General features: G+C 45.6%; 1 protein-coding gene across 2 annotated transcripts in view; it reads left to right on the top strand.

Moving 5' to 3' along the window:
• The first annotated feature begins 179 nt into the window (after window positions 1–179).
• The window catches only part of adamtsl3 (ADAMTS-like 3), a 96,882-nt gene continuing 81,893 nt past the window's right edge, over window positions 180–15,168 (top strand). For both annotated transcript variants that reach the window (XM_027019845.2, XM_035526907.1), the window contains exons 1-2: window positions 180–503; window positions 1,204–1,325. In XM_027019845.2, the coding sequence (XP_026875646.2) occupies window positions 1,215–1,325 (111 nt within the window). In that variant the 5' untranslated portion in view covers window positions 180–503; window positions 1,204–1,214. The remainder of the gene's footprint in view (window positions 504–1,203; window positions 1,326–15,168) is intronic.

Here is a 15,168-nt window from a genome sequence, read left to right as displayed (position 1 = left end):
CATCATCATCTGTTTAATATTCTACTTCAGCCCACCTTTTTATTAATCTGCAATTATTCCCATTTTACTCCTCTCTGAAGTTAGAGGGCTCTGGAGGGATCGAACCTGATACCCACCCATTCATCACCCTCCTCCTCCTCCTCATTATTTCAGTGCTGCGGGTTTGCCTAGTCTCCGGATTTTGGGCACGGGAGACAGGACGCCTAGCGGAGTGGCAGAGCGCAGCACGCAAACTTATGTCACTTCATTATTTTCATGTAGCTTGACGAGTCGCAGCGCAGCGCTCGGGATAAGGGATAAACCCTCTAATAGCACAGCCGTTGTCACCGCGTTGCGCATTCTGAACCTCCGAATCGTCCTGGTTTCGGCGTATGCAGCTGCCACAGAGCGAATTAAAGCAGATATATCAGCGCGGATCCACAGCCAGGAGCTCCGGGGCTGTCGGCTTTCTTCGAATTAAACAGAAAATGTGAATCTCTGCGTGACTTTACTTTGTAGCAAAGGTAAGCGCGCAACTGACACAGTCATAGCCTCTTATCTGTATGCATAAGTAATGATAACCAGGAGCGTGGATGTCAGACACAGAGTTCCCGTTCTCTGATCGTCTGTTATTAGTCATCACTAGAGCAAGCTTAATACGTCTGCCCTGATGTAGGCGACCAACTGCGCTTATGCTGTATTTGGATATTACCGCCCGTGGAACAACTCACAGGCGCATAGGCGTCAGTCTGAGATTTAAAACGCCGCAACATGACTGAAATTCCATCTGCATGCGGATGAGGATTTTTTAAGGCAATTTAGCCTAAAACAAGTGGTAGATGCACAAAACTGTGGTTTGCCATCCAGGAACTGTCCAGGATGCTGACTTAAGACTAACGGTCTATCGTTCTTAGACTACCTCATATATCTTGGTCCTTCAGCTCTTACCCGAATAGCGCGTCGATTAAGTAATACTAATACAGGTTAGTATACAACTTTCTATAGGAGGGATAAAATACACACTTGGCATTTTCTTATTATTTCTTGTTGGAATTAAAATTCTGAACGAATGAACTTAAAGTGCAAAAATCAAAAACAAACAAACAAAAAAAACTCTATTGCTTCACCTAGCAGAACTCCGGGGAGGGAAGTACATCATGTCACCAGCCAAAACTAACATCATATCCTGTACCTTTCAGCCTGACAGTGTACCTCTCTTTGCAGGCAGACATCACATGACACTTATGAGACCATCGGGGGAGAGCAGCATTATAAAAATGGAACATTTGGTTTTCTGCGTCTGCCAGTTCACCATGGCTCTCACGCTTATCTTCTCTGGGATTGAGGTATGAACAGCATCTGCTGTGATCACTGCTTGTGATCGTGTCGTTCATTCTGTACATTACCAAAATAGGGTTAATTACCCCAGGAAACATGGGAATGCGTCATTGCATCCTGCTGCTATGCCTGATTTAATGCTATGGAAAATAATCATGTCTTGTTTGCTTTTTTGGTAGAAAAAAATTGCTTGACTTTGCACTGCATTGCATACTGTCTCGTCATAAACCGCATTACCCGAGGGTAGGATTTCGTGGTGATGTGACCTATGGCACATGCGTATGCCTTTGTTCTTTATCATGGCAAAAACTAGTCAGTGAACTTGTGAAAATGCCATCTTAGCACTGCCTTAGTGATGCAGTTTGGAATGTAAATTAACATTCATGTTCAGTCTGTTTCTGATGACAAATGAGATTAAACTCAATTACGCAACAAAGACTTGACAAACATCCACCAGTATTGGCGAATATATCCTCACCATATCTTAAAGCAACACCCCCATCTGATTTTGTGTTATGACACTATACTGAAGTAGTAGTAGTAGTAGTACTGAATCTATACCACAACCAATCTAAAGCCAAGTTCTGGCACAACACTCTTACTCTGAGTGCCGTTTACTAAATAGAGTTCCTGGCCCAGAACTACACTGCATCTTCCGAAGGGGACCAGTTGAATGTTCTCTCATTTTATACGACACAGAGCACTCGTTGCCAGTTATATATAGAGTGCCGCGAGGAGCTTAATGGACAAGCTGGCATGCACATAAATGCTGGCCTAATCCGTGACAATAGGCAGCCGAGGACCGCTCGATAGCGGCAGCCTGCACTCGCGGAGCCGGCGACCGAAGCCTAGGGCTCGTCCGGGAATAGCAGCAGGCTGAAACCGGAGGACCGCCTTTGTGTACCTGGAGGAAGCATGCCTTGCCTGAGTAGCGCGCACACAGAGTGGAAGGACAGAAGGAGAAGGGGTGGAGCGGAGCAGGGCAGAGCGGGGCGGGCAGACACAGGAGCAGATAGTGGCGTGGCAGCAGCGTGGCACAAGGAGGCACGTCGGATCGCGTTACCATCATAGACCATCTCTCCAGTCACCTTTTCCACTTTTGCGGATTCCCATGCATTTGGCTGTTTTTCAGGGTTCCAGACAACGCATGTGCAGAGAACATGGGCCCCTTTCCTTTATTTCTTTTTAGCACGAAGGCTAGCGGTGTATGTCACGGGCCTGCCCACTCCAGCCTATCACGCAAATGTTTTACTGACCCCCACCATCAATCTCAGCCATCCGTCTTTAAGAGAACAGCTTGAAATTTTGAGCTTAAATTGAAGCTTTATGTGAATTTACTTAGGTCTTTCTCCGAGGGCTCTTTGCAATAATCTTCAGGAATAATATTTGCACTGTGAGCTAAACACTTTTGCGTGATTTATGTGCACTAGGGAGCGGCCTGTGGGAGTGCCTGAAGGCACGTGGGGTTCTAGCACACACAGAGAAGCGGCGTGAAACAGGTGTCCTGCTTTCTCTGTTTGAGAGCTGCTCCTTGCCTCAATCCCTGTCTATCAATATGGCCTTTCCTGCTGGTGTACCACTAAACTCACACACACATGCACGAGCGTGCACACACACACACACACACACACACACACACACACACACACACACACACACACACACACACAGAAACAAACAAACAAACACGCTGTTGCTGGAACATTTTATACCTGTGGCCGAGTTGGTATTTTGAGTGGAAGATTTCCCTTCCCACAGTACATATCTGTGGGAGGCTTTTTTATTGGATTGTGGGTGTGGGGGGGGGGGGTGCACTTTGAGGTATGTAGCTTTAGTCTTGATGTGTCTAAGTGCATTTACATATTCAAGAGCAGAAATTGTTTACTTTCAGAAGAAAGTGGAACTGGACATTTTCACACTAACCATTCTTTTTTTGAAGCAACACACTCACTCTCTCACTCTCTCTCTCTCTCTCTCTCTCTCTGACTCACTCACAGACATTATATATATATATATATATATATATATATATATATATATATATATATATATATATATATATAATGTCTGTGAGTGAGTCAGAGAGAGAGAGAGAGAGAGAGAGAGAGAGAGAGAGAGAGAGAGAGAGAGAGAGAGAGAGAGATAGTAGTGAGAGAACAAGGATGTTTTGGACTAGAAAATTTCCAGGGAGGCAGGGGAGTACACTGTAGTAAAATATGTAAGGGCAATGAAGAGTTAACAACTGCAGTGTAGTACGCAAGGTCTGCAAAGATCGCTTCTGACAGAGGTCCTTCATTAGTGGTGCAAGCAACAGGCTTCTGAAGCTGAAGACGTCTAGGAGGTGAAATAGCAGATGTTTAAAAACAATCAGATTGATTAAGCACGATTGAATCTCTCATCAGTTCTATGGAATTCTCAGGCATATCAAATATTCGCATCCTTGTGCGCACACTTCCTTTCCATCATTGCTGCCCTGTCCGTGTTTGGATGACCCGCTACTCTTGGGTCTAGCCAGGCTCTATTTTTTATTGCCTTTTGCCATCTACGCAAACCACTTTTCTCTCCATAATGGGTATCTTAGGAGAACAAGCTCATCAGGAGAGCTATTCCTCTGCAGGGAGAGTCTGCAGTTCACTTCCTGTTGCCTAAATCCTCCCAAAGGATCTCTGTCCGAAACATTGTTTAAGGAGAAAGTCAGAGGCCGACTGAGCTCATGGTGGACATTGGCAAATCGTGGCAGACAGGATTAAAAAAAAGAAAAATGCATTCATGCTTGGCTTGGTCCACGGATTATGGTGAGCAGATGTTGGATTAGCTTTATGCCTGATTACTTTTCATTGTTTTGCATTTTCAAGGACATTTACGCTTTGCGAAGGCCTGATCAGAGCCAGTTCTGTCTCTTTCTTTTTATAGGAAAATGCGTCTTAATTACAAAAACTTCACCTGAAATGACTAGTTAAAAATAACCCCAATGCCTGCTCACATCAGGATCCTGTCAAAATCATGTGAGATGGATTCCGATTCTAAGATATAAAACTTTATCTTCTGAATCAATATTAATTCAGGTCCATAGCCATTTACAGACCTTTGTATTCTAAAAAGTCCAAATGTCCAGGCAACATGCACCTTACCCCTTACCCTAACCCTAACCCTTACCCTAGGGTTAACCCCTTACCCTAACCCTAACCCTTACCCTAGGGTTATCCCCTTACCCTAACCCTAACCCTTACCCTAGGGTTAACCCCTTACCCTAACCCTAACCCTTACCCTAGGGTTATCCCCTTACCCTAACCCTAACCCTTACCCTAGGGTTATCCCCTTACCCTAACCCTAACCCTTACCCTAGGGTTAACCCCTTACCCTAACCCTAACCCTTACCCTAGGGTTATCCCCTTACCCTAACCCTAACCCTTACCCTAGGGTTAACCCCTTACCCTAACCCTAACCCTTACCCTAGGGTTAACCCCTTACCCTATCCCTAACCCTTACCCTAGGGTTAACCCCTTACCCTAACCCTAACCCTTACCCTAGGGTTAACTCCTAACCCTTTCTGTAACCCTAAGCCCCACAGGTCAGGTGCAAAGTCAAAGTCACAGTCAAAGTCAAATTTATTTATATAGTGCTTTTAGCAACGGATGTTTGTCAAAGCAGCTTTACAAATGTTCAAGTCCAAGTCCTCTGTGAGCAAGCCAGGGGCAACAGTGGCAGGGAAAACCTCCCTAGAGCACGAGGAAGAAACCTTGAGAGGAACCAAGCCTATGTGTGAAATGTGTGCAGTGGTGAGTTCCCAGATTTGGGAGAGACACTGCATTCTACTGTTGTCCTTCAAGTTGATCCTCTTGAGGTCAAAAGTGAAAGGCCTTTGGGTAAAATGGAACACTGGCCTCTTTTGAGGCTATTTTCAACAATTAGGCTAATATATTTTGCCATTACTAAAAGAGTATTTATTAAACTTGAATTCTCTTTGACCTTGGATCACAACAAATTTAAAGAAAATCCAACAGACTAAAATATTCTGATAGGATATATTTCATTTTACGTTGTTTAATTGTTGCTAATTAATCAATTAAAAACTAATACAGGAGGGACAAAGAGATTTGCCACAACTGAAATGGATTGGTGTGTTAAGCAAGTATGTAGCGATGATATGCGTGTCAAACACAGCGTGGGTTGCAGACGGCTAGTGGCCTTTAAAGGAAGAGCCAGGCACCAGCACCAGGACTGAAGTGCAGGGGAGTCCGCATGCCTGCTCCTGCATGTGTGAACTCAGGAACCGGTTCAGACTGTGCCTGTTAGCCCAGCTGAGAATAGCCCTCTGCCCATCGTTATTGCGGGACGATGTTCTACAGAGGCTTGTTAATGGCGTGTGTGTGTGTGTGTGTGTGGGTGGGTGTGTGTGTGGGTATGTGTGTGTGTGTGTGTGTGTGTGTGTTACGCAGAGGTGTGAGACAGCAGCTCTGGGGCTTTGCACTCTCAGCTGCTGTTGTGTGAACAGAGAGACAGTGAGGTTGAGCTACAGTCTGTTTTAACAGCTGAGGCATGAAAAACATAGTGTGCCCCTGGACACTGAGCTGCAGGAAGAGGTGTGTGTGTGCGTGTGTGCGTGTGTGTATGTGTGTTTGTAACAGGGACACACAGCTGACATTCTTATGTCATGTAAAAGAATAGCATCAGAAAAAAACCTATTTAGAGTTTTTTTTTAAAAAAAACCTTCAAAATAGAGTAAGAAATAAATGGAATTCATATTCTTAATAGTGTAGACAGACATTATTAAAGCATCTTCTCCATGAATGAGCTATAGCCTTGGTCTTTTCCTTACTCTGGAGAAGAAATCCACTGATTGGGTTTATTTGCATTTTACCAGGCGAAACACGAGATCTGCAGGAGATTGACATTATCTTGGGTTTACATCAAGGTGGTTCCTTGTTAAAATCCCCTTCTCTATTTCACGGTCTCTCTCATTTGCTGGTGTTTGATTTCAGCAGCTCCCACGAGGGCCAGTGTATTAGAGGCAGATTTCAGTGAGCTTGAGCAAATTTGTGAGCATGAGATTTTCTGTGCTGATACTGTGATATGTCAGAACCTCGCCTGCAGTGTCGTTTTCAGTTCTGAGCAGCTGTTGCTATGGCAGGTGGTGAAGTATGAATAGAATTTGTTTATCACCTCCAGCTGAAGTGTTTCCTTTATTCTTGGCCTTTGCCATTAACCTGTTAAGCAGTAATATATGCTCTGACGGCATTGCGCCATATGCTATTGTATGTGGCCTGCCACTGGGAGACCCGGTGCACAGCTGCTTACAATTGCAATTTACAGATAAAGTCCTAAATCAACCCAACACACAAATAAGTTTTTTTTAAAATAAAGTAACACCCAGGAGTATACTGAAATCATTCTGAAATGAGTCTTAATGAATCCCACATGCAGTGTCAGGGTTGGTGCCAGATCTCTTGCACCAGTTTTGGTACAGAGCAGGAGATGAAAATGGAGAAGACAACATGGCAAAGCCCAGCAGAGGAGAGGGGGCGGCAGCTATAGAGGAGACCTCACTGCCCAGCTCTATAGAAGAGACCTCACTGCCCACCTCTTGGTCCACTCAACTTTGGCTGCTTCTGAGCTTGACTCAGAATGCACTATGTTTGCCCGGATTAGAGCGCACTCAGTCTGACCTGGCTCAGAATGCATTTTGTGTGGTTTTCCTTGTGTTCTGCTTGGCCTGGTTAAGAGTTTAAGTACACTCTGGTCTAGGCTAAGTGGAGTACACTTTGGTCCAGGCCATGTGGAGTACACTCTGGACCAGACCTTGTGGAGTACACTCTGGTCCAGGCCAAGTGCAGTACACTCTGGACCAGGCCTTGTGGAATACACTCTGGTCCAGGCCAAGTGGAGTACACTCTGGACCAGGCCTTGTGGAATACACTCTGGTCCAGGCCTTGTGGAATACACTCTAGTCCAGGCCATGTGGAGTATACTCTGGTCCAGGCCATGTGGAGTACACTCTGAGCCAGGCCATGTGGAGTACACTCTGGTCCAGGCCATGTGGAGCACACTCTGGTCCAGGCCATGTGGAGTACACTCTGATCCAGGCCATGTGGAGTACACTCTGGTCCAGGCCATGTGGAGTACACTCTGAGCCAGGCCATGTGGAGTACACTCTGGTCCAGGCCATGTGGAGTACACTCTGAGCCAGGCCATGTGGAGCACACTCTGGTCCAGGCCATGTGGAGCACACTCTGGTCCAGGCCATGTGGAGCACACTCTGGTCCAGGCCATGTGGAATACACTCTGAGTGTAGTCCATTGGCCTGGACCAGCAGTTCTGAGTGGCTCTTGAGGCACATCTCCAGACGGCACCCCTTCCTTTCAGACCAAGGTGAAAAGATCACTTATCTGCCTTTGCTACAAGCATTCACCCCCCACCATAGACTCTCACTCACTCTCTCTGGACGCAGCCCCCCCCCCCCCCCTCTCTCGTAGCGCTCTGAAAGGGTCTTTCATAGAAACGTACAGTGTGGCCATTCACCCTGGTCAGCTGTAAACAGACACGCTCCTGATCTGCCCCCTCTGCACTGCTAATCAGCTGGACAGGATCCTCTCTCTCTCTCTCTTTCTTTCTCTCTCTCCCTCTGTCTGTCTCCCTCTCTTTCTGTCTCATACTCTCATTTTCTCTCCTTCATTCTCTCTCTCTTTCTCTTTAGCTTTCTGACACATCAAATCAGCTCTGGCACCCATTGTATAAAACTGTTTATTTCTTCTGTCGGGCTGAACTAGCTGTGAGTCCTTATAAAGACTATTGTATATTGTAATGTGGCACTTTATCTGGGCCAGAAAAACTCCTGTTAACAATCATTTGTTTTAAGTTGAATGCTATATTAAATTGCTCTGGTTTCCTAAACTGTGTGTATGAGGTTGCTGGGCTTTTGTCAGTGTGATTCAGGACTTTCCCAGATGCTTTTTGGGCTAAAGATTCAGTTTGTGAGGTAGCAAATGACTAACCGTAATATCACAGTCTATTTATTGCGGCTTTAAGGGAGATGTGAGATTAAACGTATAGTGGTGTTCTTGCTTTATATAAAAATAATGCTACCATAACTGCTACTCCTCAGCTCCAGGGATCTGGGTTTGATTCCCAGACTGCTGCCTGTCTGGAGTTTGCATTCTGCATGTGCCTATGTGGGTTTCATGGTTTCATCCCATGCTCTAAAGATGTCTGTGTGTTGGGTTGATTGGTGTTTCTAAATTGGCTGTGTGTGTGTGTGTAAGTGTAATGAACTGGTGCCTGTTCAGGGTTTGTTTCTGCCTTTTGCCCTGTACTACAGTGATAGGTTCTGTAATACTGGGATAAGTTCTGTACTACTGGGTAGGGGTACTTTACTACAGGGGTAGGTTCTACACTACTGGGATAGGTTCTGTAGTTTTGGGACAAGTTTGGTACTACTGGGATAGGTTCTGGGCTCCCATGACCCTGATTAAGCGGTTTTAGAGATGAAGTGGTATGAAAATTAAATCTCACCAAAATGATCATGGTTATCAGTTTTATCGAAGTACTTTTAAAATAAGGCATTGACAATGTGTTGAAAACGTTCAAGTGTATAAAATGTTCAAAATCACTATTATGGTATTATTATTACTACTGCTATTATTACTATGATTATTATTGTCATCATACCCACAGTCTTCTGTGTTGCATTTGAGCATATACAATGGCCACATTTACAATTTAAGAAGACAGTGATTGTAATGAGCCTAACAACTGACATCAAAACAGATGAGTATAGTATTTCTATACAGTGTTTCTATAGAGAGGATTATAGTGTTTCTATACAGAGTGTTTCTATACAGAGTGTTTCTATAAAGAGGATTATAGTATTTCTATACAGAGCAGTATAGTGTTTGAACTGTAGGAACACTTTTACAACCGAAGTCTGTTGGATTTTAAGTGAACTAAAACATGTTGGTTGTGTGACTAAACTTCTTAACATGTTATCGTGTGCAATAGGTGAATGCAGACATGACAGATAGTGCAGCAGAACACGCAGGGGTGTAGTGCTACTTTAAGAAGAGTTGGGGTGATGCAGATGGATCAGGATTCTCCTAATGTTCAACTCATTATTACTATTATTATTATTATTATTATTATTACTATTATTATTACTATTATTATTATTATTATTACTTTTATTATATTGTTGCTAAATACCCACATGAAAAAAATATTTATGAAAGTGAAAAATGAAAATGAATAATATATTCAAAAGAATTCCAGAATTTGATCAATAAACTATATTTGAACTGAAAAGAATTTTCCTTTACTTGTTGTGTTTTTCAGAGTTGAACTTGAACTTTCAGTTTCAAATTTTAGTTTTAAAAAAAACTAAAATTTTAGTTTTTAGTATTGGCCCAGATTTGGCACCTTAGCCGTACTTTTACGAGAGTTGTTAAAACTGAAAGCTTCAGATTACATTATTTACAAGCTATTAGCCTGTTAGACAGACAAACCCTGACATTCTCCCCATTCCAAAGTCCCGCGACCACACTTCAGACTTAGTCCTCTTAGAATGCTGAAAGATCTGTCACTGCTGTCTGCCATGTTTTCACTGACACAAAACAAAGCTACGCCGCGTGGCCCGTCTCTGTCTGTGCGACCGCTGCTAACGTTGGTTGATGCTGGACGGTATTTAATGCCAGTGTCTCAAACCGCAGTAATCAACCATGGTTTAATGATAATGAAAAGCTGAAACCGTAACACTAACCGTGGAGAATTTTACTGTGGTTTACCATAACAACCGGTAACGTTTCCATCCCTCAGCGGTTTAGAAGATGACTGACTGTTCCTAAAAGTCTTAAGGCAGTGCTGAGTATGGAGAGATCACCCTTTTCCATTTGGGAAATATCCTTGTGGCATCTGCAGCAAAAACTCTAGTATGTTATTCAATGTAAATGAGAGTAAATTGGGTTTACCCTTCACACTTTCTGTGGTGTGTCAAAAAGCTGGTTCAATGACAACATTCTTGTCCTGGCCACAGATGTTAGGTGATCTGCTGTGGCTAGGACTTGGTCCAAGTGACCCACTACTGGATTTTTTTCTAGGTCCACACTCCAGCTTCCAAACAGAACCTATATAAGGTTTGTAGGTGTGGTCAATGACAGAGGCAGGCTTATAGACTAGAGGGGGTGTGGTCAATGACAGAGGCAAGGTTAGAGACTAGAGGGGGTGTGGTCAATGACAGAGGCAAGGTTAGAGACTACAGGGGGTGTGGTCAATGACAGAGGCAGGGTTAGAGACTAGAGGAGGTGTGGTCAATGACAGAGGTGTGATCAGAAGCGCTGTCTCTCGTCAGCAACAGTCTAGATCAATTTCCTGTCAGTGACTACAGCATTAGTGCTACAGTAGCCTCTGCTTGGTCTCCATTCAGGGCAAAAACATTCTCCTGCTTTAGTCCCCTTTGTTGTGCCATTTATTAAGCTTAATTCGGAGAACTGAATTCATGTGTTCAGCTAATATCCCCAGCATGTCCTCAGTACCTCAGCAGTGGTCTAGGCCACTGGCCATGCACAGCAGTGAGCAGGCGTTTAAACAGAGGTGCAGCAGCTGTCAACAGAAGGCCACATCAACCCCCACTTCACCCCCAGGGTCTTTCAGCCTCCACCCAGAATTACTCACCCACGTTTTCCCTGAGCGCCCTGGCCCCTCCATCACCCCAGCACCGCTTGCACAGCCAGTCAGGGGGTAGCACGCGGTGACAAGATTGTCTCCAGAACAGAGCAAGCCCCCCTGGCCTCCTCATTGTTTTGCAGTATAACCGAACTAAGATAGCTGTTACTCAGCACGCCGCACTCTCGGTTTAGCCGGTTGCAGATTGGAAATCTCACCCTGCGGGACGAGGTCCTGGACCCACATTAAATAAAGACAGGTCTTAGTTCAGCTCTTGCACCAGAAGACACAGTGGGATCTCTGCTTAGTCATCTGAAAGTAATCTGTTAGAAAGTGTCATCTTTCTTCACATTAGTTTTTAAGAGTGAGTGCACCCACCCCTTCTTAAGTGGCGCCTTTGCCTTCTTGTCTTTTGTTCCGTTCGGGGTGCCTTCTGGGAAAGCAGGCTTCTGCCGAACAGCTCATATTGTCAAGTGGCTCTTAATTGTTTCAGGAAACAGGCTGTGTGCATGTGTGTTCAAGCGTGTGTGTGTGTGTGTGTGTGTTTGTGTACATGTGTCTGCGTGTGTGACATCCAGCAGAGTTGCTCTGAAGTTGCCCAGACATACTTGAAGCATGCTGGGAGCAGCCTCGAAACACTTGTCGGGCTGATAAGGGCTTTCGGTGTGGTGCACGTGCCCCTCCTCGCCTCTCACCGGTCCCAGTCTCCTGATAATTCTTTCTGATACAGTCAGTGGGCAGAACTGCTCACTGAAGAGAGGAAAAAATAAAGCAATCATTTAGAGGTTTATCAGGAGAGATAAGTTGGGCTTCTGACTTTTCTTATTCTGTCTGGCCAGCAGAGCAGCAGAAATGTTTCAGTCCACCACAGTTGGCATTTAGTGGCATTTAGTGGAAGTCTCAGCTTCATCCAGCACGATGAGGAGAAAACAAAATTGGAGGAGCAATGTGGCCTTTCCCAACACATGGAAAAAGAGAATGTGGATAAGTGTTCTTTGCTGTTCATATTTATATGCGATATTTTATATGCGATTTTCAAGAGCAAGACCGAAGTTGTGGCTTCATCTCCAGAAAGCGCTCCTAGTCTCCAGGTTCAGGTCTAGACAGCAGACCACGGACAGTGCACTTCAGACTCAAACCTGCATCTACACCCTGATCTCCATTTCCCCAGCTCTCTGAATGCTCAGTTTTCCGCTGCCTGGTAGATTAACATTTGTGTTTCCATGATCCTTGTCACTTGCAACCGCTTATGTAGTTTTTCTAAAGGGAAAAAAAACAGTGAAATACCAAATACTGTTTACTGAATACTGTGTTTATCTCTGTGAGCTATTGGTCAAGCCTGATGATCCTTGTGCGATTAGTGGGGGCTTACAGTGCAAACCTAGAGAACCCACGCTATGCTTACATCACACATAAAGCAATGCAGCTGTGAGCAGATAGAGTGTCGTGTGTTTTCCTTAAAGTGAACATTTTCTGTGACACCCCCCTCACCCCTTTCAGGGGCATAACACTAAGTGAGGTTTGCCTTATTCTTTTTGGACTATGTCCCGCACTGACCTGACATGAGTGCTTGGTGTTAGAGGCAGAAGAGGATACATTATAGCCACATGGTGTGTCCCCTCCGTGACTATGACAGTGAACAGGCCAGATACATTCTTCCAGATGAGAGCTCTGCCAGGAGCAGTTATGGCTTGCCTGACAGGTGAAGAATCTCAGAGTAAACCACATGGCAGGTCAGCACAGTGCTGCACAGATCTCAGATCAGCCTATCAGCGTAAACGTGACAGTAACTTGGGCCTGCACTCGCGCACTCGCGGATCTGAAACAAGGGATACGTAAGCCTCTCCAAACAGTATCATTGGCCTATGAACGCTTTTCGCCCGCCATACCCGCGAGTCCACATTTGCGAGGGCAAAAACCAATCCTGTATTAGGAAACTCGCGCTGTGTCCTCTGATCTAATCTTGGCCGTTTTATACTAAAAAGCCTTAAACTGACCCAAGAACAACCTCAGCTGACAAATGATGTACAGGCTGGGTTACATAAGCCCCGAACCCAGCCAGGACTGTCTTGCTTTTATTGGGCTCCACTCCTCCTGAAAGAATCGAGACATTCTTCTGGGCAAGACAGCGTCTTCCCCTTCTCATCTTCGCAGCCCGGATTCATACCGCGGACGTGGACTTACTACTTGGCTCGGGGACCAGTGGAGACAATGCGACTACAGTCTCCTGACAGAGAAGTTCGAGCGTTAGCGAGAGCACCTGCACTTGCTGCTGTAAATGCCAGTGGCCGTTCGAGTAACCTTTTTGTAATGAGCTTGTGTGCTGCCAGGATAAATAAAAGGCAGTTGACTGTCTCTGGTCCTATCTGATATCAACATGCCATGCGGCTGAAAAGCTGGCAGAGGAGAAAACAGCCTTCTGTTGACGGGTTCATGGCGGCTGGGAAAGGAAAGCCGAAAGTTTCTAGAATTGTTGTGGGTGTTTCACGGGGAGCGAAGGCTAATGCAGTAATGTTTCTTTTGAACGGAATTGCAAGGGGGAAAAAAAAGTCACAAACGTATGAAAGTTTTCTGGGCTTGTGTAAAAAGGCAAAAAATCCAAAACTGAATAAAAACTTTGACAACGCTGCCACCCCTTGGAGTTTGGTTATTGAATAAATGCCATGGCAGCCCTGTGTCTAATTATGATGATTATTTTTGCACTGTCAGAGCAGCTTCCTGCAGAGTAGGGTGAAGAGGGGAGTTGTGAGAGGCACGTTTGTTTTGCCTTCGCCCACCAGGCTGAGATGACTACAGTGGCATGTTTGATCTGCTGAAGTCTGAACACCTCACACACACACAGAGCTGGATGAGGGCGGCGGTGGGGGGGGGGGGGTGCGTTTGTTATCCCAGCCCCTCTCTGAGCGTACTGTGTGGGCTGCCTCTTGCCTTCTTAGCCCACAGACCCACAGACAGCCAATGGCCACATAGAGAATCAATAGGAGAGGAGCATTGCTTACCCTCTGTATCAGAAACCAAAGTCTGGATTACTTATAGTGATGGAGGAGTCATCTATGGGGGAAAAGAACGCAGGTGTGTGTGTTGTGTGTGGGTGTTTGAGAGAGAGAGAGAGAGAGAGAGAGAGAGAGAGAGAGAGAGAGAGAGAATGTTCTCTTGAATGTGTCTAGATCTGAGTGGCAAGCAGTGCGCGCACACACACACACACACACACACACACACACACACACACACACACAAACTGATCTTACTGTTACCTAAAGAGCTGAATGATTTTCTTCCTCTCAAATTAGAGAGGGGTGTTATCCCACAGCTACAGTACACATAATACCCTCTACACACACACACACACACACACACACACACACACACACACACACACACACACACCTCTGCCCCACTCCAAACTCACACACATGCACAAACAGACAGCAGGCTGTTAATGCAGTCCTGTCATTGTGGGACGCTGCCGGTGATGAAAGTGTGCTGGGCGCCTCTCGCCTGAGTGCTTGCTCTGTCTCATTGCGGGACCCCCAGCGAGAGCTGTCTGCGCCGAACAGCCATCAGATGTATTCTTATCCGCTAACTGCCTGTCATTCATTCTCCACACAGGGGCCTTGTGCCCAGCCGCGGGATGGAATGACCCGGGGACGTCAGATAGGCCACTGTCTTGGAGCTCCATTTTGTGAAGGCAACCCACGCAGTAGCAGGGGGAGAAAACCCCCCTTCGGGGGGGTGGGGGTGGAGGGGAGTGTCTCCACCATCGCATAACTGCGCTAACTTTCATCACATCCATCAGGCTACCAGAGAATCATCTCTGCATAACGAACTAACACAGCAAACATACCGTGCTCAAAAAGCTGCCTCCAAGATCAGGGACGTGATGCGGAAGCTTTAGATACAGGGAATTTCCGCTCTGGCAGAGCAGAGCCGCTCTGGGGATCAATCTGATTGTGCATCGCATTCGCTGTAGGTGAGTGCAGCAGGCCAAAAGCCCTTTAGGGTCAACGAGCAAATTCGCAGATGCTCAGCACCCCTTCCTTTCATGCGCGGAACAGATGTCAGAGGTGGCAGCAGAGGTGTTTTACTAGGCGAGCCCCTACATCACTCTTTAGGTTTGTTTGTTTTTTTTTTGTTTTTCAGGGTTCCTTCACAAAGCTCGGAGCAAAAGTGATGTGATTTGGGGCACTGTTTAGGTGGATC

This window comes from Electrophorus electricus, chromosome 1, assembly GCF_013358815.1.
Source record: "Electrophorus electricus isolate fEleEle1 chromosome 1, fEleEle1.pri, whole genome shotgun sequence".
NCBI lineage: Eukaryota > Metazoa > Chordata > Actinopteri > Gymnotiformes > Gymnotidae > Electrophorus > Electrophorus electricus.
This window is presented reverse-complemented; position numbering and strand designations above follow the sequence as displayed.